Raw genomic sequence first — 17,954 nt, 5'->3', positions numbered from 1 at the left:
CAGGTGTGGTGGGTCAGGCCAGTTATCTCAGCCCTTTAGAGGCTGAGACAAGAAGGCCTGAACTACACTGGAAGAAACCCTGGATCACACACACACACAAAAAAAAAAAATAGAGGAAGAAGAAGAAGGAGGAGGAGGAGGAGGAAAAGGAGGAGGAGGAGGAGGAGGAGGAGGAGAGGAAGAAGAAGAAGAAGAAGAAGAAGAAGAAGAAGAAGAAGAAGAAGAAGAAGAAGAAGAAGAAGAAGAAGAAAAGAAGAAGAAGAAGAAGAAGAAGAAGAAGAAGAAGAAGAAGAAGAAGAAGAAGAAGAAGAAGGAGAAATATGCTCATTACTGATCTTCTGACCTATTAAACAGTTCATTTTCCAAGTTTAAAATTTCAAAACTTTATAGAGAGATATTTCATTTTGTACATTCATTTTTTTCTATAATACCCAAGAACATTCCAATTAAGATTCATGTTGGCCACTAAGAGTCACAGCGGAATGAATGGAGCGGAGTGCTAGTCATTGTCGTAGATGCAACCTGGAAGAAAAGAAAAGAAAACTTTATTTGGTTCACTTACTGGTTTTTATATGTGCATATATATATATATATATATATATATATATATATATATATATATATGTTCGTGTGTGCCTGGAGGCTGGAGGACAACCTCTAGTGACATCTTCAAGAGCCATGTACTTTCTCTGAGACAGGGTCTCTCAATCTTATCAGTTAGGGAGAGCCCTGGGATCTTCCTGACTCTTCCTCCCCAGGGCTGGGATTATAAGCACTTACCAATGCCTGCCATTTTTATGTGTACTCCAGCAATTCGACTCAGCTCCTATGATTGTGACACAAGCTTCACCTCCTAAGCCATTCTTCTAACCCCTATTATAGTTTTGGAGGCTGGTCCTCTTGAAACCCAGGCTGCTCTCAAACTTTATAGATCAATGAACAGGACTTTCGACTACTGAGTCTCCTGTCTTCACATCCTAAGTGCTGGGTCTGCATTACCACATCTGGCCTTAAAATTTTCAATTCAGATTATATACAACATACCTTAAGATGAAAAGAAAAGCAAAACTAGCTTATTTTACATTAAAAATGCTAAGTGAGATGCCACCTATTTAATCTTCTCTATTGCCTAGTTTTATACCAATGTGACACAGGCTAGCATCATCAGAGAGGAGGAGCCTCAGTTGATAAACCACCTCCATAAGATTTCGGGCAAGCCTGTAGGGCATTTTCTTAGTGATTGATGTGGGAGGGCCCAGCCTATTGTGGGTGGTGCCATCCTTGGATTTTATAAGAAAGCAGACTGAACAAGCCATTGGGAGCAAGCCAGTAACCAGAACCTTTCATGGTCTCTGCATCAGCTCCTGTGTCCACACTCCTGCCCTGTTTGAGTTCTTGTCCTGACTTCCTTTGATGATGAACAGCAATGTGGAAATGTAATAAAAATAAACCTTTTCTTTCCCAACTTGCTTTTGGTAATGGTGTTTCATCACAGCACTACTAATCCTAACTAAGACACCTTCATTGCTAATCTAATTTCAACATCATTTGTGGACAGATTTATTCTCTGTCAAATGAGATTGAAGATTAGTTATTCTGGCATTACATCACCTTTTGGAAATGAGATTAGTTAAGCGTCAATAAGTATCACAAGCATAAAAGACTAAAGGATCAGGGCTGGGGAATGACTCAATCTGTGAAGAGCTTGCTTGCAGGCAAAGGAAATAGATTTGATCTCAGAACTGATGTAAAAACAAAACAAACAACAAAAACCTGGATGGTGCCAGGTATGGTGGTGCACACCTTTAATCCCAGCACTTGGAAACCAGAGAAAGGTGGATCTCGGAGTTCAAGGCCAGCTTGGTCTACAGAGTGAGTTCCAGGCCAGCAGAGCTACATAGTGAGACCCGGTCTCAAACACACACACACACACACACACACACACGCACACGCACACGCATGTGCACATGCATGCACATGCACTTGTGCATGCAACATGATGACAATTGTACACATTTTGTTGAGATTAATGCTTTGAGTCATCATTTAGAAACACCTGATGATTTTACTAGTGCTATTAGTTATGAAATATGTACCTGTTAATTGAACAAAGGTTTGTTAGTCTCACATTTCAGCAGCTGCCAACTTTACATTTGTTATACTTCAATATTTGTTCATTTAGGATTTGTTAACTTCATACTTAAGAGGGTGCAAAGATGAGTCTATTGCTAACTTCTTGAATATTTCAGTTGCTGCAGAATGAGTACTGCTAATTTTAAAACCTGTTCCTAATTAATTAACCAAGAATATATTACTGTGTGATAAAAAACAAAAACAAAAACAAAAACAAAACCTTAACTCATGTTACAATACAAAATTTACCAAATACTTTTCCCTTCCCTCCACTCCTTCCCACTTCTTCCATGTTTTCCCTGTTCTGTTGCTTTTTTGACACAGGGTCTCATGTAGCCTAGGCTTGCCCCCCAGTTTTCTTTGTGTGGTTAAGGTTGCCCTTGAACTTCTGATCTTCCTGCCTCCACCACTCAAGTGCTGGGGTTACAAGCCTGAACCATCATGGCTATCTTATATTTTTCTCATTCTTTTCTTCAACTTCCTAATCTTGTGTGAAGATGATCCCCCTTCTCCCTATGACACCAGGTCATTCTCCTTTGCATTTTTGAGAAACCCAAATCCCCACCCCCCAGCTCTGATGGCTCTCAGTAAGCCAGCCAGCAGTTTTTACTGTTACTGTGGGGGGCGCTGCAGGAGACTTACCATCAGCGATGTCATCATAGATCTCTCCATCACTGCAAACACAGAAAACCATTTTTATTCTATAGAAAATATCTTCCCAATATTAACACACAAAGACAGCAATAGGGCTGGAGAGATGGCTCAGTGGTAAGAGCATGTACTGCTCTTCAAGAAGTCCTGAGTTCAATTCCCAGCAAACACATGGTGGCTCACAAGCATCTCTAATGAGATCTGATGCCCTCTTGTGGTGTGTCTGAAGACAGCTACATATAATAATAAATAAATCTTTGGGCCAGAGCAAGCAGAGATCCTGAGTTCAGTTCCCAGCAACCACATGAAGGCTCACAACCATCTGTACAACTACAGTGTACTCATATACATAAAATGAATAAAATAAATCTTTTAAAAAAAAGACAGCAATAATATAATTGCCACGAATCAGACACATTTAGAGGTGAAAGGTGAGGCTGTGTGTGTTGATGAGGAAGAGGACAAAGGTTTTTACATTCATCTCTGAATCGTCCTTTCCTGGCTTTGTTGAATCCTAGTTCATTCTATAAACAGAATAACAAACATATGCCTTAAGAGCACAGACCATGCCCTACTGTGGGCTTTCCCACGGGCATAGGGCATCTGAACTCCCTAAGAACTAGGTACAGAACAGAATAAACTGAATCGCCAAGGCACTACCCTCCTCCAGAGGCCTCAATCCAAAAGTGCAATGAATTTTAACAGCTACTAGTATAATATTCATACCTTTACTTGAGTTTCAAGTGTTCTACATTTTAAATAAATGAAACATAGTATTTAGCCCAGAAAATGGCTATATCATTTTCATATGTTTCTAGTTACAATGGATACATACCAAGTTTAAAGTATTTAAACACTAATCATGCAATATATAGCCATTATGGAATTTTGTATAGTATTTACTGTGAAGATCACATCCACCACAGTAATTTTGGCTATGTTTATGGTTTGAGGCTTTGCTTAATCCTGAATCTTCATGAAGTATTCTATAAACAAGCACTGAGAGGCTCTCATGCTCTGGGAGACTTATAAAATGAGTCAGATGTAAGCTTTGATTGTAAGTGTATAGTCTAATGAGTGATCTTTAAACAATAAAATAATATATTGTAAATATAAACACAGTCTTGCGTAAGATGCAGTTGCAAGCATCAGAGCGGTGAGGTAGCTGTGTTACTTAGGGTAGACATGTTCTTCACTTCTGCCCTATCTCTGACTTTATCATGGCAGTGGTAGCTGGCCCCTCGTTGCTGCCAAGTGTGGAAGATGCTGTGAGCTCCCTATGTCTTCTGTTTGGATCCTTTCTCTGAGGTAGAGGGAGGGTTTGGCTAATGGAAAGCTGATGTGAACTCAAAGAGGACAGATTTTCCTGATGTTTATCCTATAAATGTTTATTGATGAATGCCTTTTGATACTGAACCAATCATCAATGTCCTTTTTCCGTTTTCTTTCAACCATCCTGCGGTCATCACTGATAAAGATATGTTGCTATCTGCAACACACTCTTCCCATAAAATTTGCATCTTTCTTAGAACAAAGCCGGTAAGAAGTCCTGCATCCACCATTGTAATACTGCTGAGCTGCAGCAATAATGCTCACCACTGTAACACTACTGAATACTGCTCAAGAAGAGAAAGCTGTTAGGATTGGCTCTTGTCTGCTCTCTTCTGGCTTCCTGACAGTACTTGTAACATGCATGGTCCTATTCAGATGTATGTGCCCTGTCGCTTATGGTGAATGGCTTGTGAATCCTTGGGTCTTGCATTATGTCAATTTTACAAAAATTTCTATTGCTGCAAGAGACTCAGCTTGAGAGTGGGGTTAATTTTATGATCTGGGTTTCTTGGAGTTAGAATCTTAAAAGTGTTTTGGAGTTCCACGGGCTTAAGTACTAGGCTGTGACAGACTCTGAAAAGGTCTTATTCATAAGAATACAAGAGTCATTGATTACTATCTTTTTTTTAGGGGGATGGGCATACTTTCAATAAGGGCAACATGATAGAGCTCTATGCCTGGTGTGCGTGTAGAAAATCTTCAGCTGGAAGCTAAACTATGACATAGTCACTGGTAATATTAGTACCCAACACACAGACAGTAGTTGGCTCTTATTAGGCCAGTTCAAATAGTACAATAATTAGTAAGCAAAACACAAACAATTAGTGAAAAGGGTAGTGGCTTTGTGCTGCATGTCTTCAGTGTTTGCTGAGCAGATGGCTCAGTGTGTATACAAGACTATTCACGAGCAAGCCATGAGTGAGCCAGGCTTCCTTCCTAGTTAAGACTGGCACTTTCAGCTTCGCTATTGGCACTATTATATCGATACTGATGTAATACATTGTTTTCAGTTTATTATTAAAGTCCAATTCATCACATTATGGGAGTGATATTAATACTTTCTCCTAAAGGAAGCCAGGAGATTCTTTTAACAAATACAGTAGTCGAAGAAAATGGCCTTACTTGTCCACCAGGTAACTCCGAAGGACATAACCATCTATAAAGGAAAAAGGAAATGCATTTTAATGACAGATACAGTTTTGAAAATATTTAATGTTAACTACAGGTACAGCCTCAAAAAATATTTCATATTTAGTTTTGCAAGCCGAGAGACAGGTGAATGATTATGAGATGATATACTGAGGGAATGGAGAGACAGCTCAGTGCTGAAGAGCTCCTGCTTCCTTTGCACAGGATCCAGGATCCAGTGTGATACCCAGCCATCACACCAAAGAGCTCAGAACAGCCTATAACTCCAGCTCCAGCGGCTCCAACACTCTATTCTGGCCTCTGCAGGCAACCATACATGACACACCTACAGAGACACAGACACAGACATAGACATAGACACCCACACAGATACACACACTCACAGTAACAAAAATAAAAAAAATCTTTAAGAAGATAACATGGGGGACTGGAGATATGGGTCAGTGGTTAAGAGCAGACTGCTCTTCCAGAAGTCCTGAGTTCAATTTCCAGCAACCACATGGTGGCTCACAACCATCTGTATCAAGATCTGATATTCTCTTCTGGTATGTCTGAAGACAGCTACGGTGTATTCATACATAAAAATAAATAAATACATCTTTTTAAAAAGAAAAAAGATAATATGGACTAATTATATCTATATAGAGCATGCACGTAGAGGAAATTGATCATATTTCTGCTGCTATCACCCATACTTATTTTCCCTCCTCTATTCTATTTCTCTTTTCTTTTTATTAATTTTTAAAGTCAGTCTAAAAGGCAATATCATGATAGCGTTTTCACACATGTGTCCTTACACTTTTATCTAACTTACGCTCTTCTCTGGCTGCATCCCCTGTGCCCCTGGTCCTTCTCTTGATGGTCCCCTCCCTCCTTCCACATGGTCCCCCTTCTGCTTACACATGACATTATTTCATCATTCCCTTCCCACCTCTAAGGTTACCCTCTCCCCTCTCATCCTCTTCCTCTGCCCCCTCCCACATACATATTCAGATAGGCGTTCCACATATGAGAGAAAATGTGCAGCACTTGTTTCTCTGCATCAGCTTTATTTTGTTAATTTCGAAGTCAGAGGACAGCTGGCAGAAATCTGTTCTCTCCACCCACCATGTGAGTAGTGGGGGTTGAACTCAGGTTTCTAGTGATTGAAAAATATATGTGTGTTTGTGTGTGTGTCTGTGTGTATGTATATATATATCAGTATATGTACAAAATTATAAACTGTGGATAAAGATTGGAAATCTTTCTAACATAGAATTGTATGACAAAAATTTGCAGGCCTGGTTAAACCACCACTAGCTGTTCTTTACATAACCAAAGTTAATAGTTCATAATACTCAGCTTAATTATCTCAACTTCATGAGCTAATTTTAAAAGCTATCCCCTCTCACACTCTCAAGCTAAGTACCTTCCCTTCTGTATTTCCTTGCTCAAGAGCTCTAAGTAACAACAGCTTTCTCCTCTGTTGGAGGGAGATATTAATGGCTGTGAATGCTGAAGAAAATTCACTAAGATAAAGGAAGTCACATGTGAGAGGAGGCTGTGCTACTCTATGCTAGTTCCAGGATGATGTGATAATTTAGGGCTCACTAACTATAAAATCTCTTATATAGTGTTTTTATGGGATTAGTGACTTTTAACGTAGCATAGGCTGTGAGTATTCAAGCGCTAAGACTTTATTCTATTCCAGGATGGTTTGTGATAGTGTCAAAACAAATGACTTACCATGAATTGTTATGCAATCCTAGCAATATAGTTCCTAGACATTATTTTTTTATGCAGGGAGAAAAATGTTTTATCTGTATTCACATGGTATGTTACCAATATGAGATATTAATAGAAAACGTGGAAAAACTCTCAAAAAAAAAAAAATCATGGTCATCGTGCAGAACATCTGCTATGTTTAGCCTTACAATATTATGAGCACTGATATTCCTGGGATTCTCGTGTGTCACATCAAGTTGTCATTTGGAAGCCTTCTGCTCACAGAAGAAAACCCAGTGCCTTGAGCAAAAGTCTTGAAATACATGGTGGGGTAGAGCAGTTAGCAAAATATCCCTCTCCCCCATGTCTGCAGGTTACTTTCTTCCTAAAATGTTTGCCTGCCACCTTGTCTCAGGCCTAACAACTCACCTGTGAGAAGACATTGGAATTATGGAGTTACCAATGTAATAGCCAACAGCTTTGGAAAAATATAAGTAAACTTTATTTTGTATTTTCAGTTTTTCCTTAATCAAATGACTGTCTATTACTTATTTATCTGTTGTACTTGCAGAAAATAAAATTAAATTACTGTTGGTCTCCTGCAGTTAAAAACATAGAATCATATTGTGTGGACTTGCCCAGGCCAATGAGCTGGTGTCAGACTTGAAGGGGTATGAAACACAATGAATGGTATGTAATATTGAATGTAATTTACTATTTTGGTTTTCACAAGAGGTAATTTATCTCCTCTGTCTCTTCTGATTCTTTCTGATACTTCCTATTAGAATGACTTTAAACAATCTATCTATCTATCTATCTATCTATCTATCTATCTATCTATCTATCATCTATCTATCTATCTATCTATCTATCTATCTATCTATCTATAGATCTATCCATCCATCCATCCTATTTTTCAGATGAGTTTTCACTATGTTGGCCAAGATTGCCTTGAACTCTTGATTTCAAGTGATTTTCCTCCGTCAGCCTCCCAAATACTGGGCTTTTAGGTGTGTGCTACCACAGATGGTCCAGATTGACTTTTTTTTTTTGGTTTTTTTGAGACAGGGTTTCTCTGTGTAGCTCTAGCTGTCCTGGAACTCACTCTGTAGACCAGGCTGGCCTCGAACTCAGAAATCCGCCTGCCTCTGCCTCCCAAGTGCTGGGATTAAAGGCGTGCGCCACCACCGCCCGGCCCAGATTGACTTTTTAAGATCCTGAATACATTTTTTTCCAGGAAGCATGTATTGTTAAAAAAAATAAAAACAAAGAAATGATGAACTAGTTTTGTGATGATATCTAGCAATTTGAAGTTTCTTTCTTTGATGCCTAAGGGAGACAGAACATTGCAACCACAAATACCTCCTTTTTTATGCTTCCTTTTTTTTCTTTTTCTTTTTTCTTTTCTTTCCTCTTCCTCCTCTTCCTCCTCCTCCTCCCCTTCCCCTTCCTCCTCTTTCTCCTCCTTCTTCTTTTTATAGAAGATTTTTCTCCAGTGACAGGAGGTGGGAAAAACTCTCAACTATGAGCATCAGATTGTAGAATGTGTGCAGATATTAGCTAGCATTTTAAACATTTGAGAACTTGCCAGAAATACTTATTTAAATGCTAGTGCCTACACAGTTCACACTTGCAGAAGTCAGTGGGTAAGACCCAATTCAATGTGATAATGTCTACACCAAAGGCTTTTGCTCCACACAGTTATGCGTTAACCTCTCAGTTGCTAGTCTGAACCTTAGGTTGCCGTCTTTTCTGGTAGGTTGAAGAAAATTGGGAATGAGTAAAACATTAGTCATGCTGGTGATGAAGTACAAAATGCCATGGCTGGTCATGAGAAGATGTAAAAATAAGGAAGGGACCTTATTCATTGTCCTTAATGATACACACACTAACAGGGCTCAACATGCCAAGTCAGAGGACTGTCTGCCAACCAGTTAAACTATTCAGTAGGTGTTTTTGTGACTGTTTATGTCAGACTTTTATCTGTGTCTTGGACTAGAACTCTAAGACCAAGACTACAAATCTAAGACTAGAAAGCCTTATGACCAAGCCCTGCCCAAGGTGAGAGGCACTATACCAGTGCTGACAATCCAACATTGGCACACTTTATTGAAGTTCTGTGACAGCTCAGAGCCTAATGGGAGTAGCAGGTTGGTGAAACAAGCCACTCACAAGAGGAAGCAGTGTCATGGAAGAGATGGGGAGATTCATCAGGCTGGGAGTAAGGATGCTTCCAGTTCAAGATAACTGAATTGATCTCAATGAACGATGAATGCATTCCAAGTCAAATAAAGTAGCACAGTGGGATTGAACCAGAGTACTTTATTCATGGAATGACATGTACTTTGTACTTCTGAATGGCAATTCTAGATAGCAAACTGTATTTGTTGTCCATGAGGCTGGCTCGTGAAGGACATTTATAATATGCTTGCCTATTATAAAGACTGTGTTCTTGAAAATATTCTGTTAACAGGTTAACAGAGAAGTGATTGGCAACTCCATTTGTGGTGACTTTGTGAGAGAGAGTTACATTTCTATGGTAATCATTCCAAGTCCTAGTGATTGTGTGAAGAATAGGTCAGAAATTGAGGAAATTAAGAATGATCAAGGATGTAGGCCAAAGAAGGAATAGCCAAGGAAGAAATTTCATAAAAATTAAGAAAAGCAAGAAGTTTGAAAAGGCAAAAAGTGAAATTAAATAAGTGTAGGCATAATGTTATTGTGCACTCACTGTGTAAAGTTCATTCTTGTGTGATTTAAATGCTGATTTCTCTGCTTTCACATCTTGTTTCAATCTAGACACTGAATTTTATGCTATGTAAAGAATCTCCTGTCTTAAGTTTGTGTAAACAATGCTTACCATTTATTCCTTGTCTTGTCAATAAAAAATGATTACCCAAAGGCTGGGCAGAAGAGAAAATAAGGAGGGACTGAAACTTCCACCAGGCAGGGGAGAGAGAGAGAGAGAGAGAGAGAGAGAGAGAGAGAGAGAGAGAGAGAGAGAGAGAGAGAGAGAGAGAGAGAGAGAGAGAGAGAGAGAGAGAGAGAGAGACAGAGACACAGAGACACAGAGACACAGACAGAGAGAGGGAGAGAGGGAGAGAGGGAGAGAGGGAGAGAGGGAGAGAGGGAGAAGAAGGAGGAGGAGGACGAGGAGAAGGAGAAGGAGGAGGAGGAGGACAAGGAGGAGGAAAGGAGGGGAAGGGAGGGAAGAGAAGAGAAGAGAAGAGAAGAGAAGAGAAGAGAAGAGAAGAGAAGAGAAGAGAAGAGGGAGATTGAGTTACAAGGAGTGACAAAAGGAGTTCATAAGAGTTCAGCTGAAGCTCAAAAGGCCCTGCATTTATGCAAAGGCACTTTCAAGACAGTCACCATCTCTGACAGCTGTTTAGTCTCAGAATCATCCTTTTCAGAGTCAAAGCAAAGGCCCACTGAAATTCTGAATCTGTTTTAATAGTATGATGTATCAACATGTGTACATAGCTAACTCTCCAAACTTTATAAAGTCCAACACATATATTGTACAACATTGTTTCAAGGCAACCTCAATAAGTAGATACTGTCTATAGACCTCTAGTAATTGATCCTTGACAATATAAATATATGTAGCCTGACCATATTGGTTTATAGCTGAAAACTTTTAATCTAGCATCTCTATGGGCTGACATTTTAATTTCTTAAGCTTTTGAAGATTTCTTTCATCTTTTGGTGTTATTGTAAGTTTTAGATTGGATTCCCCTGAAGGTTCCCTATTTTGATTCAAATAATCCACCAACCTCTGCTCTATGGTCTCCAATTTATCATTCTATCTTTCATTCTTCTCCTTATCTAAGCCTGTCTTTCTTTTGATTTCTCTGAAAAAGGATATATAAAATTGTAATCATTACTGAAAAATAATTATTATATGTTAAGTACAGCAAAATTATACATACTCCAGATCTTTTGTGACACTGGATCTCCTTTTATTAATTTTAAAATAGAAAATGTTTTTTCTAACTCTCTCTCTCCTTCCTTTCTAAAATCCAATGTTTTTTATCAGCTGTGCTAATTGTTTCATTGACTTTAAAAAAATTCAAAGTCAGCAAAGTATTATTTAATCTATCCCTGGGATATTCCTTATCTTTCTTCTGTTCTATGAGCAGCTCCTTTAAATCTTTGTTAGATCTCTCTACAATGGCCTGACCTGAGGGATTGCAAACTACATCCAGAACAGGCTTCATTCTATAATGTCCACAAACTTGTATTTTAATGAACATATATGCCTGAGCATCATTAGCTTTGATGATCAACAAGACATTTCCAAGGGAGAACAGGAGGGTTCCACTAGATGTGATTGATCACCAACACATGTCAGAGTGAAGTGTTCCCCAGGACACCACACTGCTGGGGCAGAAATAACCCAGAAAGATTCAGACAGGAAGTATTTGGGGTCCACAGATGGGGAAGTAGCCAGTCCAGCCATTAGAAAAGGGCATTAGGAGTAACCAACCCACTAGTAAGTTCCAAATAAATAAACCATACTCTGAGTCTCATTCATTTGAAAATTAGACAGTGATAAGCATATTTGGTGCTTTGAATATGTTTGGCCCATAGGAAGTGGTACTGTTTAGAGGTGTGACCTTGTTGGAGGCAGTATGTCACTGTGGGGGTGGCCTTTGGAGGTCTCCTTCTATGCGCAGGCCCCACCCATTGCAGAAGAGACCCTTCTAGCTGCCTGGAAGACAGTCTCTCCTGGTTGCCTTCAGATTAAGATGCAGAACTCTTAGCTCCTTCTCCAACACCATGTCTGCCTGTATGCTGCCATGCTTCATGCTATGATGATAATGGACTAAACCTCTGAATCGGTAAGCCAGCTCCTAATTAAACGTGTGCCTTTATAATAAAGAGTTGCCTTGGTTATGGTGCCTCTTCACAGCATTGGAAAACCTATCTAAGACAGCATAATTCAATTATTTTACAAAAGTTCACAGTAATCCAATCATTCTGGAATAATACTCTGAAAGTCAGTCTCAAATGCTCTTTAGTGCCCCTCCCTCTACAACTACTTGCATACCCATTGTTCTAAATTTCTGCTAATATTTAACCATTTTGTTCTACTTGTTGAGGGCTTTGCTCTGGCTTCCAAAACTCTCTGTTAGCTTGCTCAACATTCTGAATACCTTTACCTAGAAGCAGTCTTTAACCTTTTCTCTAATCTTCTGAATACATACTCAGTTTGCTCACTATCTAGTGGGACAGTAATTGGCAGGGGTCACATCAACATTTCAGTTTAATTACTCAGGAGCTGACAGTTTGATAACAGTACTTTCCTGCCCACCTTCTCTAACCTTCTTGTTTAACATTTATTTTATTTGACTTTTAACTATGTGTATGCACATATCTGTGTGGAGTTATAAGCACAATAGTGCAGATTCCTGCGGAGGCCAGAAGAGGATGTTGGATCCCCTGGAGCTGGAGTTATAGTTATTTATGAGCTGTTGGATGTAGCTTCAGGGAGCCAAACTTGGGTCTTCTAGAAGAGCAGTAAGACGTCTTCACTGCTGACCCAATGTCTATCCTGCACTGTAGTCACCTTTAAAATGAGGAAGTCAAATTCAAACAAAATACAACCTAAAGAATGGCTTTCTGATAAACAGAATATATACTACAGGGTGGGGTTGGGTTAAGAGATTTTCACAGTCATCCTGTGGAGACTTTCAGACTGTCTAGAACTGAAGCAGGTATCAGTGAGCTTAAAAATCACAAAGACATCGGTGAGAAAGTTTACAGAAGTGTATGCAATGCCTCCACTGGCATTTTCAAGCCCGTCTTCTGCCACTGATAGTGCTTACAGCCTCCACTGTGGTTTTAAAAAGATGGAGGAACATGGAGATTGGGAGAATGTCTTCCCCAGGGAAGGGAACATCAATTGGTTATCCAATACCAAACAGTCATCCTTGAAAACTTACATACATGTAACATTATACAGACTGAGCAGGTTACACACACACACACACACACACACACACACCCCAACAAAGAAAAAGAGGCCACGAATGAGAGCAAAGAGGGATACAAGGGAGAAGTTGGAGGCAGGAAAGATATAATCGTGTTATAACTTCAAAAAACCCCCTTCCCAAGACATTAAAGTAGACTTCATCAATTTCAGCATAGCAGAATCTCCAGTTTCTTAACAAAAAACCACAAATCACAGAACAAAATGAGTTAGGAGAAAGGTGGGGCGACTGTGACCAGCGTGGCTGCAGCCAGCCCGGCAGTCAAAGGCTCAGGGTGGCGTTGGCCTTGACTTACATTTGCCCTCTTCATTCCTGCAGAGAACTTTGGTGTCATCTGTGCTTTGTATAACTTCAAGCGACTCCCCAGGTTTTATCTGCAGATCTCTCGTTCCCCACTTTTTAGAAGTTAAGGAAGATGCAACTCTAGTTGAATATAGAACTCGAATTTCACCGTCGTACTGAAAAAATAAATATATTCACATTACTGATAGGAATTATTATAATAATTTATTGACACATTTATTAAGGAGGGTTTTGCTCTATACATGCATATGGGGGTTATCTCAAATTTGTTACTTAGTACAGGAAGAACTATGTTAATTATGGTTGGGACTATTACTTAGACAGGGAATCCTGGACTGTATAAAATGGAGAAAATAAGTTAAGAACCAATATGCACTCATTTGTTTCTGTCTGCTTTGTGACAGACAGCAGGTGCAATGTGACCAGCCCCATGCAGCTCCTGTCTTTGTGACTTCTCCATGGTGGACAGTAGCTTAGAACCATGAGCCAAAAGAAACCATACCCTGTTCTTCAATATTAGGCTATTTATCATAGTCCCATGACAATAGTAAGCTAACTCAAACCTCACCAACTTCACATAGCAAGTGTTTATAGATTATCACTTTATTAAAGGATATCAACTAATAAATGGTTATCATAGGATGGAGGATATAAACATGCATTATTGCCCGCTTAATTTATTATAGGAATAAATTTCAATTTAAAACATATTTGTAATACTGCTAATTACGCTTCAAAAGTGTATGTTTTATCACCTTGAATTTTCTGGAATTTTTTCAGTTTTGAACTCTGAATTGTATTAAGTATTACACACCTTAAATTTTTTCCTGAGGTCTTTTTCTTCCTTTTCTTGCTTTTTTAGCTTCTTGGGATCTTTCTCTTCTGTTTTTGCCTTTCCAATACTCATTCCTTGACTAGGATGACAGAACACATATCAGCCAACACTTTGAGACATAGGAAAGAGTAGATCATAAACAGAGACTTAATTCTTAACATTAAATTTTAAATGGTTTGTTTTTTGTGACAAGGTTTCATTATATACACTGGAAATCCTTATGTAGACCGGGTTGGCCTCAACATTCACAAATATCCATCTCCCCCTGCCTTCCAAGTGCTGGTATTAAAGGCATGCGATACCATGCCCAGTATGTAATAATAAATTTTTGACCAATGCTGTTTTTAACTCAGTGTTTATCATTACAACCAAGAATGGCTTTCTGACTCATAGAAGGAGGTCATGAAATAATACAAGTGAGTTAAACTGTAACCAAGAGTCTACTGTTATAATGGACCAGTAATAAAACTTAACAAGATGAAATATGCTGATATTCCATGGTTTCATGTGGTTAGACTTACATTTGAACCCTGTACATTTTCAAGCTCTTCTCAAAAACTGAGTGGCAGAGATAATGCTAATAAAAAGGCTCCAGGCTGGAGAGCTGGCTCAGTGGTTAAGAGCACTGACTACTCTTCCAGAGGTCCTGAGTTCAAATCCCAGCAACCACACGGTGGCTCACAGCATTTGTAATGGGATCTGACGTCCTCTTCTGATGTGTCTGAAGATAGCGACAACACACCCACATACATGAAATAAATAAATAAATCTTTAAAAAAAATTCAAAAAAATCTCCAAAGTGCTTTTTAAAAGAACTTAGTTTTATGACTTATAAAATGTATACATCTTATTACTTTCACACCTAATCAAGATGGAGTGATGAGGGAGAAGACAGAGTTGAGTGGGAGAGCACGCACACATCACACCCTAGACTTGATCCACAGAAGAGGAAATAATACAGAAATAAATGGACGAGGCACGGAAAAGAGGAAGTGTTGGCTAATGAGAAGCACGTACATAAAATTACTATTTTGATGTCATGAGGCAACATCTTAAAGACAATAGCTAATAGCTGATCTTCACTTTAGTCAGCTCATTAAGTTGCTCATTAGAATATAAAAGTTCAATACAGATGACCAGGAAGAAGTGTGAACCCCTGTAGAAGAGAGTTTTTAAAGATGGGAAGAGGGAAAATTTGATATCGATATTAATTTTCATTTTGGTTATCTAGAAAAAACTGCTTGTGACCTTTGTGACCTTTTGAAAATGTTTGATTCTTTTTATTTTTATTTATTTATTTATTTTTTAAGCCTACAGCACCCGGTATTCCCAGGCGGTCTTCCACTCAAGTACTAACCAGGCCCAACCCTCAGATGAGATAGGGTGCGTTCAGGGTGGTATGGCCGTAGACTAAAATTTTTTATTATTTATCTTGTTCACTGTGAAAAGAACGAGGACCATTATCCGCCTCATGTCCTGCATCTACCACAGAACCTCCTGCCTTTCATGATCTGGGTATTGGTGGAATTGCTGGCTCGGATTAGTTGTCTGGGATGATCAGAGCGTGAATGAATGCTGAATATGCACCACAAGCTATGTTTGAAAATAAGTTATTCCAAAATAGGATACTGTGTTTAAAAACATAGAATTGTTTTTAATTTCCGAAAATAAACAGTGGGTAAGGGGGAAAAATGCTGGCTATATCTGGTCAAGTTTAATCAGCTGGAGTTTGTTTTGTTCCAAGAAAAGGGCCAGGATGTGACTCTGGGTTCCTGGAGAGCCAGCTAATGGGATGTGGGGGTGTTTCTAGAGTAATATAAACCAGAAAACTATATTAAAGCCCATCAGAGACAGGCACAATGGTGAGTAATATTAGAATGAATGGGTTACTAAGGGCAGACTTTTCGTTCATAGGCAACAAAAAGGGAGAGAGTTTTCCTTCATCTTTCTTTCTTGTTTTGCCTGTAGAACTTGATCTTCATTTGTGAACATCAGCATATTTTGCCTTTAGCGTCTTTGATCTTGATACTGTCTGTAGTTCAGTCAAATTGGCTTAATGCAGTAAAAGTAAATACTTGACATTCTCTCATTCATTCTTCGGTCCAGCTCAGCAGGCATGGCTCTAGTCATTAACTCTATGTTCATCTGCTAACTAGTCAACTCTACTGTCTTTTCACTCATCTCTTTATTGGATATGCTGCCAGAGTTTTCTAGCTTTTGTACACAAGTCACCTCACATAGTTATTTAAAAATGAGCAAGTATTCTAGCACATTACATTCTACCTCAGAAGACTTTCCAAAAGGTCTTCTTTTTATCCTAATTGATCTTTTTTTTTTTTTTGGTTTTTCAAGACAGGGTTTCTCTGTATAGCTCTAGCTGTCCTGGAACTCACTTTGTAGACCAGGCTGGCCTCCAACCTGCCTCTGCCTCCCAAGTGCTGAGATTAAAGGCATGCTCTACCACTGCCCACTATCCTAATTGATCTTAACTACCTTTCATACACCTTAACCTGAAAGTTAAATGCAAGCCTTGGGTAAACTGAAGTTATTATTCACTCTTAACTCAAAAAAGAAATTGGCATAAAATCGTTGACAATCTAATGATTTTGTGAATAAAAATGGACATACGCTCAAGTCCTCTTAAGCAATAAATTTTTTTTCACCAAGGAAACCATTGGTGGAGGACAGGGAAGACAATGGTAGAGGGATGAGATAGAAAGGAAGCATATTCAAGGGGAAAGAAGTTAAGGAAAAGGGTAAAAATAAGAGAGAAGATGAATCACTGAAGTGACTTGTGAGCAGAATCTCAAGTATATGTTCCTAGTAAATGAGTAAATATAGACAGCAGTGAGTCACCAGCAGCCAGCAGACCTTAGTCAGGGAACCGGGGGCAGAACCAGTGTCTGGGTCAGAGGAAGGAGTGGAAAAGAGCAGAGGAGAGACGGCTAGGATAATTTGCTCACAATCATAGCTGTGAGGTGAGAACTGGGATCAGAAATAGGCACAGATTTAGAAAGGGACAGCAGAGCCCACATGACTTCACACAGCACACATACACCACGCCGGAGTTTTACTCCTGGTCAGTGCTGCTGAGCGATCTCCTTGTCAACACTTCAGTGTAAGGGAACATTTTAATGACCTCATCTCTGAAGGTGGAGGAGGGAAGTCTGAGGCGTCCACATCATCATAAACTTCTTCTCCCACATCTAATAAGAGACAGAACATCAAATATTGAAACATTGTTCATTTACACTTTGATATAAACATTCAGTGACATTACTGTAAACTAAAGACTGCCCATAGCCAGTGAGAGATTTCTCAAGGTCTAGACACATTTCTACTAAAGGTATTACCTACTTTTCAAAGGAAGGTAGGAAGGAAGGAAGGAAGAAAGGAAAGAAAGAAGGAAGGAAGGAAGTAAGTTAGTTTTTACTATCCTGAATGTGAGTATTCAACTTCAAATAATCAATACATGAACAAATAACAATGGAAACCAGTGAATGTGATTACAACTATCATTATTTGGGGGGAAAACCTGGACTAGTGCTATTACTCTAAAATCCCACAAATATAATTAGTGGATCAATAATAGTACTTGAGAACAGTGAACAGAAAGGTCAGCACCCCTGGGCACTGGTGGCAGGAAGCAGAGTCTTATATGTTATGGAGTGCTATTGCATTCATCCTAATCTATGTATGTATGTATGTATGTATGTATGTATATGTCTTCTATGTATTTATCATTTATCATCTATGTATTTATCTATCATCTATCTAACTTATCTGCCAATCATCTATCTACTTACCTATCTATTCATCTGTCCATCTGTCTGTCCATCCATCTGTCTGTCTAC

The 17,954-nt window shown here is 39.0% G+C and overlaps 1 protein-coding gene across 4 annotated transcripts in view; it reads right to left on the bottom strand.

The window, feature by feature from the left end:
• Positions 1-336: 336 nt before the first annotated feature.
• Positions 337-17,954, bottom strand: part of Fyb1 (FYN binding protein 1) — a 138,286-nt gene continuing 120,668 nt past the window's right edge. For all 4 annotated transcript variants that reach the window (XM_031360730.1, XM_031360734.1, XM_031360732.1 and 1 more), the window contains 6 exons: positions 17,240-17,306; positions 14,080-14,179; positions 13,258-13,420; positions 5,239-5,272; positions 2,776-2,807; positions 337-522 (listed from right to left, as the gene is read on the bottom strand). In XM_031360730.1, coding sequence (XP_031216590.1) covers positions 500-522; positions 2,776-2,807; positions 5,239-5,272; positions 13,258-13,420; positions 14,080-14,179; positions 17,240-17,306 — 419 coding nt within the window. In that variant the 3' untranslated portion in view covers positions 337-499. The remainder of the gene's footprint in view (positions 523-2,775; positions 2,808-5,238; positions 5,273-13,257; positions 13,421-14,079; positions 14,180-17,239; positions 17,307-17,954) is intronic.

The sequence above is a fragment of the Mastomys coucha genome, unplaced genomic scaffold, assembly GCF_008632895.1.
Source record: "Mastomys coucha isolate ucsf_1 unplaced genomic scaffold, UCSF_Mcou_1 pScaffold8, whole genome shotgun sequence".
Taxonomy (NCBI): domain Eukaryota; kingdom Metazoa; phylum Chordata; class Mammalia; order Rodentia; family Muridae; genus Mastomys; species Mastomys coucha.
Note: the sequence above shows the minus strand (reverse complement) of the source record. Positions and strands in the feature narration are given on the sequence as shown.